We start from the raw sequence: 20,002 nt of genomic DNA, 5'->3' as shown, positions 1-20,002 counted from the left end.
TTGTGTGGATGTAAATTTTTAACTCCTTTGGGTAAATACCAAGGAACACAGTTGCTGGACTAAATGGTACAATATGTTCAGTTTTGTAAGAGGCCATCAAACTTTCTTCCAAGGTGGCTGTGTCATTTGTACTCCACCAGCAATGTGTGATAGTTTTGTGGATCCACATCCTTGCTGGCCTTTGGTGTTGTCAATGTTCCAAATTCTGGCCATTCTAATAGGTATGTTATAATATGTCATTGTTTTAATTTGCATATGATGTAGAGCATCTTTTCACATGTTTGTCATCTGTATATCTTCTTTGGTGAGGTATCTATTAAGGTCTTCAGCCTGTCTTTTTAAAAAATAAACTCTGTGCCCAACATGGGGCTCAAACTCACAACCCCAAGATCAGGACTTGCATGCTATACCTACTGAGCCAGCCAGGTGCCCCTAGCCTATTTCTTAATAGAATTATAGTTTGTTTGTTTGTTTGTTTGTTTGCCACTTCAAGAGTTCTTTGTGTATTTTGGATAACAGTCCATCATCAGATGTGTCTTTCACAAATATTTTCTCTCAGTCTGTTGCTAGCCTTCTAATTCTTTTGAGATTATGTTTTGTGGAGCAGAAGTTTTTAATTTTAATGAAATCAATTCTGATCAATTTTTTTCATGGATTAATATCTTTGGCATTGTATCTAAGAAGGTATCACCATATGCAGTGTCATCTGCGTTTTCTCTTATATTATCTCTTAGGAGTTTTATAGTTTTTCATTGTATATTTAGGGCCTCCCAAGTGTCTTATTACTCTGGCCTGACTGCCTCTGCTCCAGCTTGTCCCCGTAGAGGGACAGTGTTCCTCTTCCATCCTTGCCTCCACCCTTTACTTCCATGTATGTTTTTCTTTCGACCAGTTCCATCACCTGCCTGCTGTAGACCCTCTTAACAGCAAGAGTAGTAAACAAGTAAATAAAGGCTAAGAACTCATGCTCTAATTGCCACTTGGGGTCATCTTCCTATTAATATTTCTAGCATTCGATTGTAGTGCCATAAATCCAGACTTCTTTTTTTTTTTTAACAATTTCATTCATTTATCTGACAGAGAGAGATCACAAGTAGGCAGAGAGGCAGGCAGAGAGAGAGGAGGAAGCAGGCTCCCCGCTGAGCAGAGAGCCCGATGCGGGGCTCGATCCCAGGACCCTGGGATCATGACCTGAGCCAAAGGCAGAGGCTTTAACCCGCTGAGCCACCCAGGCGCCCCACATTAAATCTTTCTAAGAGGTCTTAATATGTGAATTTCAGATCTTCTGGACTACAGGGCAAGCCTACATCCCTCTCAAAAGCTGTTAAGTGAAACGTGTTGGGTTAATGTCACAGAAACTCACAGGGTTATTACTTGGGCAGTCACTAACTTGAGGGTGTTTGCATCCATTCACTCCATAGTTAGCATTCAGTCTTTAGGTCTCTTGTTCATCCTTGACTTTGACACACATAGCTCTCTCCAATAGGACATCTCACAGAGAGACAGACCACAGAGCTGCCAAGGAGGGCTTATTTTTGCCCCTCCTCTGAGGCGTGCTTCCAATTCTTGGCATTTGGAAAGGACCTGAATAAGCGTTCTCCTTTGTGAGAGGAGATACTCATGATGATACTGTGGCTTTCTTAGCTCTTTCCACATTTGGAGGTTTTGATTTGTTCCTGTGAAAGCAGCTTTCCTCACCCCCTCTTATTTCCCTAGGTTGAAACAGCAGCCACAAAGGTCCACGCTACCATCCCTGCCCCATGGCTGAAGGAGCACGTGTGTTTTCTTCTGAAGCTTATGCTGCAGCAGTGTGGGACCCAGTATGAACTGGGGAAGTTGTTACAGCTCTTTATTGGAATAGAAAATCTCTTCTCTGATGGTAAGACAGTCCTTATAGTTAAATTGTTGTTAAGAAATTAGCTTCCTTAATCTTGAAAGTACTTGAGAAGGGGTTCAGAAAGTGAAAATGCATATGATGTATAACATTACATTTACAGTCCATTATGAGGTATGAAGAAGAGGTTGCAGGAAACTGCAGTCGTGGTTAAAGCATTTGAAACATAGCACAGCTGGAGACAACCTAAATAATACAATTGTCTTCTTCTGAGGACTTGTCAGCTGCATTTCCCTCGGCTAGTCACCACCCTGTTACTGTCATTCCTTAACATGGCATCGTTGCGCGGGGTCACGTACTGTGCTTCAGGAATGACTAATCCATTTTGAAGTTTTCAAAGACCAGTGATGCTTATTTTTTGCAGATTCCTCCAGACTATGGCAGTCTCTTAAGGTTTTTGCCGATCAAGTGAAACCAATTACTGCCTTACCTTCTTTTCTACTTGATAATTTTAAGTTTCTGTTGCATGATTATGTTGTTTGTAGATTCTGTTGTTGTTGTTATGTAGATTCTGACGTTTTTCACAACTGGGGTTATTTTACCACATTTAAACTCACAGGTAGTCACCTGCAGAGCTCATATCTGCACAGGAGAGTGACAATGCCGGGCTCGGTGCCTGTGGTGTGGGCTGTAAGGGCTGAGGACTGGACACAAATAGGGGTATTTCCAAAATGCAGTGTCAGTAGGAGGGGACCTGTCCATGACTCTGTAGACCAAATAGTAGGTCCTTTTAACATACAGATGTTTTCAGTAGTAATTTTAATTTTTTTCAGAAGAGAACATCCTATTTTCTTGCCGGAGTTACTGTATCCTTGAAAAAGTACAAGGATTGTCTACGTTGTTAACTGTTATACTGCTTTTATTCATATAATTGTTTTGTTTTTATAGCACATTTGTGTTCTGTGTGTGTATAACATACATGTGCCTAGAAAAAAGAAATTGTTTCTCTAAAAACCTAGGTTTTATGTGCTGTCAACAAAGAAACCCAGCATCTCGCTACTGGTGGATATTGTGCAGGGTGTCTCCCTGTCCCCAGAACTACCTAAATCAGACCACAGTGGCCCAGCAGGTGCCACTGGGAATAGGCTCCTACAGAATGCTTTCATGCTTGTCCTTGGTTTTGGCTCAGGTCTTGATCTCAGGATCATGGCATCGAGCCCCAAATCAGGCTCTGTGCTCAGCACGGACTCTGCTTAAGACTCTTTCTGCCCCTCCACCTTGCTCCATGCTCTTGCTCTTCAATTAATAGATAAATCTTTAGGGGCGCCTGGGTGGCTCAGTCATTAACCATCTGCCTTTGGCTCAGGTCATGATCCCGGGGTCCTGGGATCGAGCCCTGAATTGGGCTCCCTGCTCCTCGGTTAGTCTGCTTCTTCCTCTGCCTGCCACTCCCCCTGCTTGTATTCCCTCTGTCACTGTGTCTCTCTCTGTCAAATAAAAAATAAAATCTAAAAAAAAAAATAAATAAATCTTAAAAAAAAAAAAAGAACAACAACTCAGCTGGGTCTCCCTGGTTTAAGTAGTTATCCAAAGGAGCAAGTGATGCTCCATTCAGAATATGAGAAGACTTGGCTGTTGGTCAGCTGCAGTTTCAGCTGTCCTACCGGTTCTGTGTCTTTTTTTTTTTTTTTTAAAGATTTTATTTATTGATTTGACAGAGCGAAGAGACCATAAGCAGGGAGAGGGGCACAGAGAGAAAGGGAAGCAGGCTCCCCACTGAGCAGGGAGCCTGATGTTGGCCTCGATCCCAGGACCCTGGGATTATGACCTGAACTGAAAGCAGACACTTAACCATCTGAGCCACCCAGGCGCCCTGGTTCTGTGTCTTAATTCACATGATGTCTGCACTGAATGAGCAAGTAAACAATCATAAAAATAAATGTGTTCAACGTTGGAGAAAAATTCAGATAAGTGGTGGGGTTGGCCTGAATGAATGATCTTCGCTACCACATGACAGGACTACCGACCCCCACCCTGAATATAAAGCCAGCTGTGTAGATGGAGTCCCTATGTGAATCTTGAAAGTTCTTACTATATAGGAGATGGCTTATGGCTTCATCTGCTAGCCAGCCAGAGTATAAAAATTGTTTTTTGTGTTTTCTTTACTCACATTATTTTGTTAAACATACATACTTTCACTCTGATAGCAGCATTTTACTGATAAAATGTTTTATACCCTCTTCTCTTTGGCACAGGTCCAGATGTGAAGAAGCTCTATGTCCTTAGCCAAATTTTAAAGGACACATCAATAGCCATTAATCATGTAATTATTAGCAGCTACAGCCTTGAGAATTTCCAGCATGAATGTAAATCTATTTTGGAAAAACTGGAGACAGAGGGACGGTTTGCTTTGGCCAGAAGAGTAGCAGAATTAGCAGAACTACCTGTGGACAACTTGGTTATTGAAGAGGTATCATTAGTCTTTTAAGTTATTTGAAATCTTGGCTTTTTGATCTAGTGTTAAACAGAATCAGATGAGATAAGTGATTTATAGGAGAAGCTTGTTTACTTTGGATACACACATGACTTTCAGAAATGGATGAGCACTGGGATGCCCATTAGTGTAGAATGTGTGCTTGAAACCAAGGTTAGCTTACAGGCTGTGCTACAACTCTATGCTTTGAATAGAATTAAATATGGGATGGCTTTGTCTTGAACCCCCTCCAATTAGGTAAATGTAGAATTGTTTTTCATAGTTTGACTTTCCAGATAAAATATCCAGGATCATCTGTAGCTGAGTCTCATGTTCTTGGACTTGATTTGGCTTTGACTAGTACGGCCTAGCGAGGGAACATTAGCATTTCTGATACTTCTTTATCCAGGAGGGGCTAAAAAGTGTTTTGTTAAATTTCACAGGTAACACAGGAAATGCAGACCTTACAACACACCGACCAGTGGGCCCTGAAACAAGCAAGAATTGACTTCTGGACAAAGTGTCATGAGAATTTTAAGAAAAATGCCATTTCAAGCAGAGCAGCTGCTTCCTTTTTCTCAGCTCAGGCCCAGGAGGCCCCTGAGGCCGCAGGGGAGGAGGGACCGCCCGGCCTGGAGGAGCGCTGTCTGCTGCTCACACTGGCGGCTCACTGGCTTGCTCGGGAGGCCCCAGGGCCCGAGGACGAGCTGGAGGAGCTGGAGAAGCAGATCTGGCGCTGCCGCATTGCCCAGCACGCCCTCAGAGAGAAACAGGAGGACACAGAGCCCGGGTTTCCTCAGCACATTTCAACTAGTGGGGAGCCTTCCTTTGATAGTGTAGCTCGCAAGTTTTCACTCTCCATGTTGGCTGCTCTGAACACAGCCAAATACTTAGAACTTAATGGCCTTCCATCCAAAGAGACTTGTGAGAGCAGACTGGATTGGAAGGAGCAGGAGTCCCTTAACTCTCTGATTGGGCGCCTATTGGATGATGGCTGTGTCCATGAAGCAAGTAGAGTGTGTCGGTATTTTCATTTCTACAACCAAGATGTCACCTTGGTGTTGCACTGCAGAGCACTGGCCGCAGGGGAAGCTAGTGTGGATGGCCTGCACCCAGAGATCCGTGCTCTCCTACAAAGCGCCCAGTGGCTTGAGGAAGAAGAACCTGGCACTCCACTAAGAAAAGCCCAAAGCAGTAAGTGAAGGAGAGCAAACAGCCCTGAGTCCCAAACAGAGCTGTGGGCACTCTTTCCTGGAAGGAAACGGTTCCTTTTGGCATACTGGTTGAACAAGCCAAGGGTAATCCATAAACTACGTAGTTAGCTTGTCAGTGAAATAGAAACTTAAGTCTTTTAACTAGCTGTATATCCAAGTTGGAGGGAATCTACTTGACTTGTAGCTAGTTCATTGAAATTTATTCTATACCATTAATCATGTTTCTAATTGTATATTGATGGTATATAGAAATATACTGATTTTTATGTTACTCTTGTATCCTATGACCTTGCTAAACTTGCTTATCCTAGGGGTTTTCTTATAGATCCCTTGGTATTTTCTATAGACAATACTATCTGTGAATAGAGATGGTTTTATATCTTCCTTTCCAATCCAAATGCCTATTATTTCTTTGTCTCACTTTATTGCCCTGGCTAGGACTTCTGGTATGACGTTGGATAGGAATGGTAAGAGCAGATATACTTGCCTTGTTACAGATTTTAGGTAGAGAGCATTCAGCTTTTTCTTTTTTTAATTCAAGTATGATTAACAAACAGTATAGTTTCAGGTGTGCAGTGTGATTCAACATTTTTAAACATTACTCAATGCTCATCAGGATGAGTGGAATCTTAATGGCCTTCACCAGTTTCATCCATCCCCACACCCACCTCTCCTTTGGTAACCACCAGTTTGTTCTGTATACTTAAGAGTATTTTTTGTCTCTTTTTTTCTCTGTTCGTTTGTTTCTTGAATCCCATGTATTAGTGAAATTATATGGTATTTCTTTTTCTGACTGACTTCTTAGCATTATACCCTCTAAATCCATCCATATTGTTGCAAATGGCAAGATTTCATTCTTTCTTATGGTCGAGTAGTATTTCATTGTGTGTGTGTGTGTGTGTGTGTGTGTGTGTGTGTGTGTACACAAATACATACACCACATCTTCTTTATCCATTCATCTATGAATAGACACTTGGGTTGGTTCCATATCCTGATTATTATAAATAATGCTGCAGCAAACATAGGGGTGCATATATCTTTTTGAATTAGTGTTTTTGTGTTCTTTGGGTAAATACACAGTAGTGGAATTACTGAATCATAGGGTAGATCTATTTTTAATTTTTTGAGAAATCTCCATACTGTCTTCCACAGTGGCTGCACCGGCTGGGATTCCCACCAGGAGTGCACAAGGATTCCTTTTCTTCACCAACACTTGTTATTTCTTGTGTTTTTTTTTTTTTTTATTTTAGCCATTCTGACAGGTATAAAGTGATATCTCATTGTGGTTTTGATTTGCATTTCCCCAATGATGAGGTATGTTGAGCATCTTTTCTTGTGTCTTTTGGCCAACTTTATGTCTTTGGAAAAACGTCTATTCATGTCTTATATTTTTTTAGTTGGATTATTTGTGGGGGTTTTGGTGTTGAGTTATAGAAGTTCTGTATGTATTAACCCCTTATCAGCTATGTATTTGCAAATATCTTGTCCCATTCAGTAGTCTGTATTTTGTTTTGTTGATAGTTTCATTTGCTGCGTAAAAGCTTTTTATTTTAGTCTAGTCTCAATAGCTTAATTTTGCTTTTTCTCCCTTGCCTGAGGAGACATGTAGAAAAATGTTTCTATAGCTGTCAGAGAGATTGCTGCCTATGTTTTCTTCTAAGAATTTTACGGTTTCAGGTCTCACATTGAGATCTCTAATCCATTGTGAATTGTGTGTGTGTGTGGTGTAAGAAAGGATCCAGTTTCATTCTTATGCATGTAGCTGTCCAGTTTTCCCAGCACCATTTGTTAAAGAGACTGTCTTTGAAAACATTCAGTCTTTCATAGTTAAGTATGATATTAGCAAGAGGTTTGTTGTTGTTTTTTTTTAAAGATTTTATTTATTTATTTGACAGAGATCACAAGTAGGTGGAGACACAGTCAGAGAGAAAGAGAGGTGGGGAAGCAGGCTCCCTGCCAAGCAGAAAGCCCGACACAGGGCTTTATCCCAGAACCCTGGGATCATGGCCCGAGCCGAAGGCAGAGGCCCCAACCCACTGAGCCACCCAGGCGCCCCAGCTATAGGTTTTTTGAAGTTAATCTTTGTCATGTTGAGGAAGTTCCCTTCTATCACTAGTTTGTGAGAGTCTTTTTATCATGAATCAATATTGAATTTTGTCATTTTTTCTGCATCTATTGATATGATCATATGGGGTTTTTTCTTTAGACTATTGATTATACTAGGTGGATTACATTAATCTTAAAATATTAAACGAGCTTTGCCTTCCCAGGATAAATCCCACTTATTCATAGTGCATTACAACTTTTAGATACATTATTGTAATCAGTTTTCTACTTTGAAAATGTTTACATTTATTTATTTATTTATTTATTTAAGATTTTATTTATTTATTTGACAGAGAGAGATCACAAGTAGATAGAAAGGCAGGCAGAGAGAGAGAGAGGGAAGCAGGCTCCCTGCTGAGCAGAGAGCCCGATGCGGGACTCGATCCCAGGACCCTGAGATCATGACCTGAGCCGAAGGCAGCGGCTTAACCCACTGAGCCACCCAGGCGCCCGAAAATGTTTACATTTATATTCATGAGGAATATTGATCTGTACTTTTTGGGGAGTACGCTTTGTCTGGTTTATGTATCTGGGTAATGCTGGTTTCATGAGTTGGAAAGCACGCCTTCCTATTCTGTTTTGGGTTTTTTTTTTTTCACCCTTTGGAAGACATCGTAATGGAATTGGTGTTAGTTCCTCTTTAGGTGGTCAGTAGAATTTACTAGTAAAACCATCGGAAGCTGGAGATTTTTTATGCTTTGGAAGACTTTATATATTTTTTATTTTTTATAAATAACGTTTTAAAAAGATTTTATCTATTTATTTGACAGACAGAGATCACAAATAGGCAGAGAGGCAGACAGAGAGAGAGGAAGGGAAGCAGGCTGGGATCATGACCTGAGCCAAAGGCAGAGGCTTTAACCCACTGAGCCACCCATGTGCCCCACTTTGGAAGACTTTAAACTACAAATTTAATTTCTTTCTTAGTTATACAACTAATTAGATTATCTTTTTCACCTTTGAAGAGTTTGTGGTTTTTTGAAGAAATATTTTTCCTGCCTTTGGGTTATTTGAACATTTTTTAGTCTTCCATTTTAATTTATTCTAATTTTGACTATGTAGCTTTGCATAGGTTTTTCATTGGTTGATTTGTGGATTACATTAAACATTTTTTACAGTGTACTTAAAAATCAGTATTTTACTACCTCAGCTGGAATGTAGAAACCTTACCACCTATAAAGTCACTTCTTTGCCTTTATGTCCTTTTTTTTTTTTTTTTTGAGAGCGCATGCACCTGTGTACAAGCTGTAGGGGGGTGGGGGCGGAGGGAAGGGCAGAGAATCTCAAGCAGACTCTGAGCCAAGCTAGGAGAATCTGAGAGGAGCCTCAATCTCACAACTCCGAGATCATGACCTGAGCTGAAACTTAGAGTCCCCATCGCTTAGCCAACTGAGCCACCCAGGCACCCCTACTTATTATATTACATCTACATAACATTGAAATCCCCATAAAACAGTGCTAGAATTTTTACTTTCAACCAAAAAACATATTTTTAAAAAATTCAAGAGGAAAATAATTATATTTACTCAGATATTTACAATTTTTTTGCTCTTCCTTCATTCCTGTTGTTCCAGGTTTCTGTCTAGTTTCTCTTCCCTCTGTCTGAAGGACTTCCTTTAGTGATTCTACTTTAGTGATTCCTTTAGTGATTCTAGTTGTCTGCTAGTAACACATTCTCTTAGTTTTTCTTCATCTGTTTATCTTCATCTGAGAATGTCCATTTCACCTTCATTCCTGGAGGATGATTTTTGCTGGATATAGAAAACTCATAATTTTTTTTCAGTGCTTAAAAATGTTGTACAACTTTTGATCTCCATGGTATCTGATGAATAATCTGGGAATCATTCCCCTTGGATAATGCATTTTTTCTCTGGTTGCTTTCAAGATTTTTTTCTATGTTTAATCTTTTTTTTTTTTTTTAAAGATTTTATTTATTTATCAGAGAGAGATAGAGAGAAAGATCACAAGTAGGCAGAGAGGTAGGCTGAGGCAGAGGGAGAAGCAGGCTCCCTGCCGAGCAAGGAGCCCGATATGGGACTCGATCCCAGGACGCTAGGATCATGACCTGAGCCGAAGGCAGCTGCTTAACCAACTGAGCCACCCAGGCGTCCCTCTATGTTTAATCTTTAGCAGTTTGATTTTACATGAGCGGCATGTATTTCCTTGAGTTTATCCTGTTTGGGGTTCACTGAACGTTCTTGAATGTTTGCATTTATATGTTTCATCAAATTTAAGTAGTTTTCAGACATTATGTTTTCAAATACTTTTTCAGCACCATACTCGTAGTCTTTCCCTTCTGGGACGCCAGTGACGCAAATCACAGAAATCTTGTTTCTGCTGTCTTACAAGTCCTTTAGACTTTATTTTTTTTTTCCGATTTTTTTTTTCTCTTTGTTGTTCAGATTGGAAATTTTTTCCCCCAGATTGGATAATTTCTCTTTGTCCATCTTCAGTTTCAGTGACTCTTTCATCTGGTATTTACATGCTGCTGTTGAGTTTATTTCTGTGATTTAAAAATTTCAGTTATTTTTCACTTCCAGAATTTCCATTTTCTTCTTTATACTTTCTGTTTCTTTGAGACTTTTTGTTTTTCAGTCTGTCTCAAGAACATTTATAATTGTTTTAACAGTTTGTACAATAGCTGCTTTAAACTATCAGGTAACTTCAATGTTTATGTCATTTTATTTATTTATTTTTTAAGATTATTTATTTATTTATTTGATAGGGAGAGACACAGTAAGAAGGAAACACAGGCGGGGGAGTGGGTGAGTGAGAAGCAGGCTTCCTGCTGAAGCACCAAATCATGACCCGATCTGAAGGCAGACGCCCAATGACTGAGCCACCCAGGCGCCCCCATTTAAGTCATTTTTACTAGGTGTCATCTGTTGATTGTCTTTTCTCCTATGAATTGAGGTTTTCCTGCAAAATTTTTGTATGTTGAGTAATTTTGAGTTGTATCCTGGACATTTTGGAAAGTATGTTATGAGATTCTCTGGGTCTTGTTTAAATCTTATGAGGAATAGTGATTTTTTAAATTTTTAATCTTTCAAAAATTTTTCAGCAGATAGCTGACCTGGTTAGGTTTGAGCTACAAGTTCCAACCCACTTTCTTTTGCCTGTGGTTCTATTATCAGTTGGGCTTCCAGCCTCTTTGTGGTGCTATTCAGATCGGTGGTGTATATATGCGGCATCCTGGGGTCAGTCCTCAGCCTGGGTGGTGGTCTATGAATTCAGCTCTCAGGGTCTTGCTACGCTGACAAGGAGCAGATCTCCAGATGCAAAGCCCAGGACTGAGCCCTAGAATTGATAAACAGCTTTATTGTGTGGCTTTCTGAATCTCTCTCCCAGGTATTTCCTTGCTCCCTGAGGCTTCCCTTTGTCGTCTTATGGCCCAAAGCTGGAGTTCTAGCTCCCTTGTTCTGTTAGCACACCCCTGACCACACCTGCATCCTGGGCCAGCCCACAGGAGGATAATGCGAGAGGAAACACGGGTTCACTGCGTCGTCTGGGGCCCAGAGCAGCCGAATCTAAAAATAAGGTTCGGCTCTGAGTTTGGGATCTTAGCAGCTGCTGCTGCAGCCCCTCCCAACACAGCCCGGGGCTGCTGGGGAGCAGAGAGGAGAAAGCGCAGAGGAGCTCCCTCTCCTGCTTCCTGACTGCGAATGCGGAGTGCGTGCTCTCTTTCTGCCAGAGTTAGCGCTTAGTTTTGGGTTTCAGGCAGCATTGCATTCAGGCTAGAGGTTACTAGAGGGGGAAAGATGATCATTTGTGTCATTTCATGCAGCCTGCTGTGTGCCGGGATTTACACCGAGTTCGGTGGGTGAGACCCGGTGCGGTGAACTGCCTCTACCTGCCCTCGATCTGGAACGCCAGTGAAGGATTTTAAGCAGGGAATTACCCAGTCTGAGTTGTTACTTACTTACTTTTTGGTCTTTAAAGCATATTTTTAAATATGTAATATCTTAAATGCAAAGGTATTCCATGCTTAGTATAACAGATCACAGTAAGGCAGTGCATAAAGTACTAAGTGAAAATCATTCACCCAATAGCCATCCCCGACCCCCACCAAGTTCCCCGGAATAACGTCTTTTACTCACTTGGGATGTGGTGTTTTCTCTGTGCGGGTTTACACGTTATGTGCACACATACACCCCATTTATTTTTTACAAAACTTAAGTTCTAGGGGCGCCTGGGTGGCTCAGTGGGTTAAAGCCTCTGACTTCGGCTCAGGTCATGATCCCAGGGTTCTGGGATCGAGCCCCGCATCAGGCTCTCTGCTCTGTGGACAGCCTGCTTCCTCCTCTCTCTCTCTGCCTGCCTCTCTGCCTACTTGTGATCTCTGTCAAATAAATAAATAAAATCTTAAAAAAAAATTTTTTTTTCTAAAAAAAAAAAAAAAGAAACTTAAGTTCTACATTTTTTCCTGTCAGTACACATGTATTGACCTCATTCTTTTTAATGGCTGCAGGAGTATTCTGTATGGATATACTATTTAATGCTGTATATTGATATACACTTAAATTATAATTTTACTTAAACTTTTATTATTTAACAGTACTTTATTGGTACATACTTAAATTTTTCAATTCTGTTTTTGTTACGAGGAACAGTGTGACCTATATACTCTTTAATACTTTTTTTCCTAATAGAAACACTTTTTCAAATTAAGACCATTTCCTTCTGTTTTCAGCTAAGAGCTCTTTTTGTTTCTTTTCAAAAATCTGGAATGGATTTTAATTTTATCATGCCTTTCAGGCTTCTATCCAGATGAGCCTTGGTTTTTGTGATGGGCATTTTGGAAAGACTCTCCTGGATCTGTGGGAGATTGATGTGGGGAGGTGCAGCTGGCGGCAGGACACGGTAGCAGCCTCTCACACTCAGGGTCATGAAGACTGTAAGGGAGCCTGTGACCGGGGACGTGTTTTGGAGACACAGTCAGCTAGACCTGGGGACTTACATGATATTAGAGGAAAGGGGGAGGGTGTGTGGAAGAGAGTTTAGCAGACATCTTTGGTGATGATCTAGTGTTTTCATTAGGTGTCTTGGAGTCTAGTAGCCTGTGAGGCCTTCAAAGGCTCCCAGGCTGGGATTTCCTCGAAGACGGTGATGAAATAAGCTTAAGTGGGGTATGGGCCCAGTCAGAAGTGGTCCTGGACCCAGGGAGAGTCATGGAGGTGCAATGGAGGAAGCTGTGAGCGGAGAGGTAGTGTCATGGGAGTTGGGGGGAGGCCTCCACTTGGCAGCTTAAAGCCCCTCCTCAGACCTGTATCTGCTTCCAGCTTCGAGTTTGGATAGTCAGTCGTTTGTGATGCTGCCCCCCAGTGATGAAGTGGTGACTAATCTGGAAACTCTGACAAGCGAATGCCTCCATGGGAAGAACTATTGCCGGCAGGTCCTGTGTCTGTATGAACTTGCCAAGGTATATGCTCCGGGGGTGGGGCGGGGGGGGGGGCAGGAAGTTGGAGGTAGATTTTGGATGCTGCCAACTTGGCCTTTCACATGATAATCATGATGTGGGAGCAGATGACTCATCGGGATATTGGCCCCTGTAAACGCATCCTTGGAATACGGGGCAGATGCCAGGCCAAGTGCCGGGCCTTTTGAGTCCTGGCCGTGGCCCATCCAGCCAGAGCGAGGGCAAGGCATTCCACACCTCTGGGTTCCTGGTTCTCCATCTGTACATGACCTAACCCTGAAGGTCCCTTCTGGTCATGATATCTTGGTTAGTTTCAGGATCGTTGGGGGATTTCCATGGGGGAGAACCCAAAATAAGTTGGTAAAATACAACAAAATGGAATGTGAGGACTATAAAAACAGGAACCGAAGCAGCCGAGAATTGTCTGTGACTTTGTGCTGATTGAGGGGCAAAAATAATACACTCTAAGAAGCAGAAGAACACAAGGGACACAGTGCCAAGCACTAAAGCCCTTCTTTGGAAGGGCTTCTCTGGAGACGGAGGGTTTTGCTACTGCTGTGGGAAGAGTAGAAGGCAGCCTCTTGCCTTTCCATCCAACTTTCTTGCATGTCATAACATTTAGAAAGCTCAGTGTTCAACAAGATGTAAGTCACCTGATGGCTTCTGAAGACAAGCCTTTCTTTCTCTTGCTTGGCTTAATCTCATTGGTGAAGTGAAAGAAAGGGCTAGAAAACGGTGTTGGCTGCTTCTGAGGTTTCTGCTTGGGGTGCAGGATCTCTAAGCTCAGCAAACCAGAGTTAGCCCATGTGGGGTTTCAGAAAGGGCTGCCTTTTGCTAGCTTTTTCCTGGCTCCTAACAGGAGCTTTGACCGACTTTGCCTTCCTCTCAGGAGTTGGGCTGTTCCTACACAGATGTGGCCACTCAGGATGGTGAGGCCATGCTCCGGGCAATCTTGGCCTCTCGGCAGCCGGACCGATGCAGGCGAGCTCAGGCTTTCATCAGCACCCAGGGCCTCGAGCCAGATACCGTGGCTGAACTTGTGGCTGAAGAGGTGACCCGGGAGCTACTGACCCCGTCGGAGGGAACAGGTACCCCACCCGACAGGCCTCCCCAGCCCCTAAGAGCACATTCTCAAGTCCCAGCAGTAAGGACGTGGGTGTTCCGCCCCTGTGCCTCCCACACACCGCTCTCTGACGTTGCCAGGTTGCCCTTGTCGGGAGAACACGTGGCGTTTATGTTGTTGCGTTTCGTGGATTGTTTTAGGATTAACACTTAGAGCAGCCATGCCCTTCTCTGAGCTGGCAAACTACTGCTGACCTGTGAGGGGACACCAGGCCGAGGAATGTGAGTTCAGCAGAGCAGGGAGCTGCCCTGGGGGCTCCTTTGGCGTCCCCTTCCAGTGCACAGGCCTGGACAGAGTGGGCCTCTTAGCCAGGAACTCTGACCTTGCTCTCAGCTTGCAAGGTTAAAGCCGCACGTTTTTCCCCATCTTTCTCTACGTACAGGACAGAAGCAGATGTTCGCTCCAGCAGAGGAAAGCCAGACGTTTCTTCAGCTGACCACTCTGTGTCAAGATCGCACGTTGGTAGGCATGAAGTTGTTGGACAAGATTTCCTCCGTTCCCCACGGGGAACTGTCTTGCAGTAAGTTCTTGGCTGTTTTCTTCTGTGTTGGGGGCCCGGAGGTCTCCAAGAAGTCTCCTGGCGTTAGCTTTTCCAAAACACTGTTTGGATCCTTGTTCCGGCTCTGGATCCCCACCCTTCCAGCATGGTGTGTAAGTTCTTAGTGGAGAGCCAGCAGTTCACTGAAGAAAACATCCATGGAAAAGCAGCCCCAACTGTGAAAGTGCACAAGAAGGCAACCTGGTAACATTTGGCAGTTAGGTTCCTCTTCCTCTTCCATCACTCCACACAGCAGAGATCACCATCCCCATTTTTGAAGGAAACTGAAGCTTAGAGAGATTGAGGAACTTCTAGCTGTTATGTGGCAGAGGGACCCAGACTGTGACCTCGAAGCCTGCTGGCTTTCCACAGTCTCTAGTTCATTCTAGGCAGTCAGTAGTATGTGTCCCTCTGATCTTCTGTGCGAGTCTATAGGTTTCTGTTTTCAAAACTGGCATGTGTAGACTGTTTATAATTACCTTATGAACATGCTGTCACTAACATCTTTCCATGATAGTATTCTTCTTTATCCTTTTTACTGGTTACATGGTATTTCTCACAGAATTAAAAATTTTTATACCCTAATTCCGGACCTTTAGTTGGCTTCCAGTTCCGCTGTTTCAGACACTGGGACAGACATCCTTATGGGCAAGTTTATATGCCCATCCATGATTATTTCCCTAAGATAAATTCCTGATTCCAGAGTATACCCATTTTTAAAGTTTTATATGTCTGTTGTCAAATTTTACTCCAACGCTGGTGAGGTCAAGGATCTCAGAGGACCGGTGGGGGGCCTGCTCCCAATGGGCTGTCCGTATAAGCCCCTTCCCCCTCCTTCCCAGGTTTGTAGCCTTGTCTTACCACCGCCTCATGTCCCCAGCTGCAGAGCTGCTGATCCTGGCCCATCACTGCTTCACGCTCACGTGCCACATGGAGGGCATCATCCGGGTCCTGCAAGCGGCCCGGCTGCTCACGGACAAACACTTGGCCCCCAGTGAGGAGTACGGGCTGATGGTATGAAGCCCCTGACCCCCTGCCTTCCTTTCTGAGGAAAGTTTTGAGAGAATGGATAGGCTGGCAGCCAGTCCAGAGCTGGTGAGGTCTTAGGGCAGGTGCCCATCTAGATGCGACTCTCTCACTGGGGGCTGGCTGGGTGACTCAGCCCTCTGCTCCAGGTTAGGACTGCTGTCACAGTCAGACACTGTTGCAGAGGAGCAGCCCTCAGAAGGATCCCTGCCATGCTCCAGGGCTGGCCCACCCTCTTGCCAGGGCAGTTAGTTTTTCTAGAGGGCTGAGTCAGCTGTATTTCCCCCCGAAACAAGATTGCGTTCTGTCTGAGTGAGCTGACGACTCACGCACGTCGGCGCTTACAGTCACATGTACACAAAGCAAAGGCTGCAGTGGCCCCTGGTGTCCCAGTTGACAGGCCTTTCTGAATCCTCCAGAGGAGGCCCCCTGTTGGGTCCACAGGAAGGGAGGGAGGGAGTGAAGAATAGCAGCCTGGCAAGAGCCCTTCTGCCCCCTGGAGTTTGGCATCTGGAAGCAGTCGCACTGGAGGGGAGTGGTGGGCTGGCTGAGAGAGCTCCAGCTGCTGCTGAAGCAGGCGGCCCTTGCCCTTCCCAGGTGCGCCTCCTCACTGGCATCGGAAGGTACAATGAGATGACCTACATATTTGACCTGCTGCATAAAAAGCACTACTTCGAAGTGCTGATGAGGAAGAAGTTGGATCCGGTAGGTGTATGGTACTTTGAGCTCCGGGATGGTATATACTATTGACATTTAAGAGTCTCAGACTTGTCAGGAATAATCCTAACCAGGGTGGAACCCTCGATCTGGAGGGAGGGAATGAACTCCCTAGAACACGCACTGCAACCTGTAGATTCAGATTAGCTTCAGGCCAGGTAGCGATTATGCCGATGGACATTAAGTAACAGACAAAATGAGTTTGCGCACTGCCACCTCAGCCTCGGTCACCTGTCTGAACGCCGGCTCTGGCGGGGCAAGAACCACTTCAGTGAGCTCAGTGAAAGTGGATTAAGCAGCTCATTAGTGGAGAGTTCTGGGGGGTACCACGAGAAAGCCTTAGGAAGTGAATGTTGAGGCCTGGCCCTGGAAGGCTGCAGAGCGATTTGTGGTGATGACCCCAGAGGAGGCTTGGAAGCCAAGGGTGGACATGTCAGGCCTTCAGGCTGTCTGTCTGTAGCATGCTCTGTGACATCTGGTGTGTCACAGAGCTTCTGTTTCCAAGTCATTCATTTGGCTGATTCATTGCTTCAGCCTATTGTACCTCTGAAGACTTAAAAACCGAGGCACGTTTTTGGCTTCCGGGAACTTGGGCTCAAGCCCAGAGGGACTAAAAAGATGAAGTAGAAAAAGTCTCCCCAGTGCTGGGCTAGTTTCAGTCCCACTGTCAGGAGAGGAGCGAGTCCTGGAGCTAGGCACCCTTTCAGGATACCCCAGAGGGTTTTCAGGATTGTTTTTGAGGTATTTTTATTTCTGCATGTAAATATTCTTTTAGTAACTTTTTTTCTGATAACAAAAGTAATGCATATTCAGTGTAAAGACACTTGGAAAACAGCACGCCACAGAAAAAAGCCTTCTGTTGTCTATCGACCATCTGGAGACAGCCACTGCTAACAATTTGGTTTAGGCCCTTTCTCTGCACAGGTACCACAAACATAGATACATACATATTTACATAGTTTCAGCAAAACTTTACTAATGCTGTGTAGATATGAAAGAGCTGGCTTTTCATATCTACACAGCATTAGTAAAGTTAATAAGCATGTCATGAATATCTTCCAAATCAACACTGGTTTTAATGGCTACATGGTATTCTCCTAGGCCTTGTTTTGGACGTCTGGGTGATTTCTAATTGTTTGCTATTAAATATTTGTTACATGCATCTCAGCACTTCTTTCTGCTTATTCCTTAAGGAGTCGATTCCTAGACATGGCTTGCTGGAGTAATGCGCATGTGCACATCTTTTAGGTCCTCCCTTCCAACTGTTTTACCATTCACATTCTCACCAGCGGAGAGGATGTGCCAGTTTTCTTATACTTGGGGCAGCATCAACTTCTGTGTTCAGTTTTCATTATCTTCTTTTTGGAGAGAGTTTCTAAGGAACCTTATGAACCAAGGACTCAGCTGGTCACACCTGCCTTGCAGTCCCTGGTTGACCCCAGTACTCCTTTTTTTTCCTGGGCAGAGTGGCACCCTGAAGACAGCCCTCCTGGACTACATCAAACGTTGCCGCCCTGGAGATAGTGAGAAACACAACATGATCGCTCTGTGCTTCAGCATGTGTCGGGAGATCGGGGAGAACCACGAGGCGGCTGCCTGCATCCAACTGAAATTGATCGAGTCCCAGCCCTGGGGTGAGCACAAGTCATAGCAGTGCTCCGGGGCCAGTGCCGCCCACCAGCCCAGGTTCTAAGGGCTGGGGGTGGGGGGCAGGAGACCAGGAGACCACTCTCCACTGTGGCTGCTCATAGCCATTCGTGGAGCAGGCAGGAGGCAGAATGGGATGTGGAAGGCATCAGCCCCATCTGCAGTCTGTGCAGCTGGGGTGTCATCAGTCAGGAAGCAGTGTGTCTGCTGAGGCCATGCAAGCCTGCCTTTATATTTCTGAGAACTGGAGGAGGCCTACCAGAGTGTGCACACTTTGGCCCAGTAGCGTTTACCCGAGCAAGCCATACCTGCCTCCCTGTGCGAGCCGGGTGGGGACATTTCCAGTCCAGTCCACATTACTGACTGGGATGGGAGCAGCCTTAGGAGTCACACACGGGTGGGTTTCCTTCTCTACTGCAGAGGACAGCCTCAAGGATGGGCAGCACCTGAAGCTGCTGCTGCTGAAAGCCCTGACCCTGATGCTGGACGCAGCGGAGAGTTACGCCAAGGTAACAGCAGAGTCCTATTCCAATGCAGCCTTAGGATGCGATTTTGTCCCTGGGCTTTTCCAAGTAAAGGGGTCGACTGGGGACAGGAGGGGTTAGTTCAGTTGCTGGAAGAGTCACAGGGGAGATGGCAACCGTCTATCTATGCCTGCTCTTCCTTTGTTCCTCAGGACTCCTGTGTGCGACAGGCCCTGCACTGTCACCGGCTCACCAAGTTGATAACACTGCAGATTCACTTTCTGAACACGGGCCAGAACACGATGCTCATCAACCTGGGTCGCCACCGGCTGATGGACTGTCTCATGGCTCTACCTCGGTTCTATCAGGTAAGCAAGGAAGGGAAACCTAGCCAGCATCCTCTCCTGCTGTCCCTCTCCTGGGGCCCATAGGTTGAGTGACTTGCCTGAGGCATCAAGGCTAGTGACAGAACCAGGGCAGTTCTAAGCTTTTAACTTGAACTGCCTGATAAATCAGATTCCCTGGCAGTGTTAATTAGTATATTGTTTGGGCAGAGGTGGAAGGATGTTGAGGCGGTGCGGTCTCTTTTCCTGCTCTACGAAGCCACGGACAGGGAGACAACCTTGCTGCTCACACAGCTGGGACTGGAGCAGACCTGCTGGCAGGCGGAGCATCTCCCAGCCCCAGTGTTCCTAGGATGGTGCACCTGGGGTAGCAGGAGTCAGGGCTTTTGGGAGGTTGGCATTTAGCCCCTGAATGAGAAATGGTTACCAGGGAATCAGCTCTTCCCCTGTTCCTTACACAGTTGCGTTAGGGGGAAAAATACTGTTTCTCGGCAGTTTTTATTAATGCATTGTGAAGATTAAAAACACTCCAAGATGGGGTTTAAGGGCAGAGAAATGTCGAACATCAAACTTTTCCCCAACGCTAATACATAAACCCTTTCAGCATAATTGGCGATGCCCACACTCACTGCGAAAGCACAGTACTGTGTTCTAGAACAGCTTGCCTTCAGTTTTACATCAAATAGGGCCTTAACGCTATCTTCCCCTCTATCCTTTTAAGGCTTCTATTGTGGCCGAGGCCTATGACTTTGTTCCCGATTGGGCAGAAATCCTCTACCAACGAGTGATTCTTAAAGGAGACTTTAATTACCTGGAAGAATTTAAGCAGCAAAGGTTATTAAGATCTAGTATATTTGAAGAGATTTCCAAAAAGTAAGTATTAAAATGCCTCTGCTTTGAATAAGGCATGGGTTAATAATTTTATGGCTAAATAGAACATGCCTATAGATACCTCTCTGCCTGAGATGGCAGATGTCAAGAAACCCCGAAGCAAGAGATCATTTAATAAAGTTATGCAGACAGATGGATGAGAACGGTGTCCTCACAGTGCTCTGTATTTAAAATGGGAGGATAGCTACTCAGCCTGCCTGAGGTACTG

The 20,002-nt window shown here is 44.5% G+C and overlaps 1 protein-coding gene across 3 annotated transcripts in view; it reads left to right on the top strand.

Annotated features, from left to right (window-relative positions):
• The window catches only part of SPG11 (SPG11 vesicle trafficking associated, spatacsin), an 87,289-nt gene that overhangs the window by 65,023 nt on the left and 2,264 nt on the right, over window positions 1–20,002 (top strand). For all 3 annotated transcript variants that reach the window (XM_046007503.1, XM_046007502.1, XM_046007504.1), the window contains 12 exons: window positions 1,717–1,879; window positions 4,090–4,304; window positions 4,751–5,501; window positions 12,908–13,047; window positions 13,934–14,132; window positions 14,550–14,687; window positions 15,586–15,719; window positions 16,329–16,436; window positions 17,914–18,082; window positions 18,516–18,604; window positions 18,772–18,927; window positions 19,625–19,776. In XM_046007503.1, coding sequence (XP_045863459.1) covers window positions 1,717–1,879; window positions 4,090–4,304; window positions 4,751–5,501; window positions 12,908–13,047; window positions 13,934–14,132; window positions 14,550–14,687; window positions 15,586–15,719; window positions 16,329–16,436; window positions 17,914–18,082; window positions 18,516–18,604; window positions 18,772–18,927; window positions 19,625–19,776 — 2,414 coding nt within the window. The remainder of the gene's footprint in view (window positions 1–1,716; window positions 1,880–4,089; window positions 4,305–4,750; window positions 5,502–12,907; window positions 13,048–13,933; window positions 14,133–14,549; window positions 14,688–15,585; window positions 15,720–16,328; window positions 16,437–17,913; window positions 18,083–18,515; window positions 18,605–18,771; window positions 18,928–19,624; window positions 19,777–20,002) is intronic.

This window comes from Meles meles, chromosome 6 (genome assembly GCF_922984935.1).
Source record: "Meles meles chromosome 6, mMelMel3.1 paternal haplotype, whole genome shotgun sequence".
NCBI classification, from domain to species: Eukaryota; Metazoa; Chordata; class Mammalia; order Carnivora; family Mustelidae; genus Meles; species Meles meles.
Note: the sequence above shows the minus strand (reverse complement) of the source record. Positions and strands in the feature narration are given on the sequence as shown.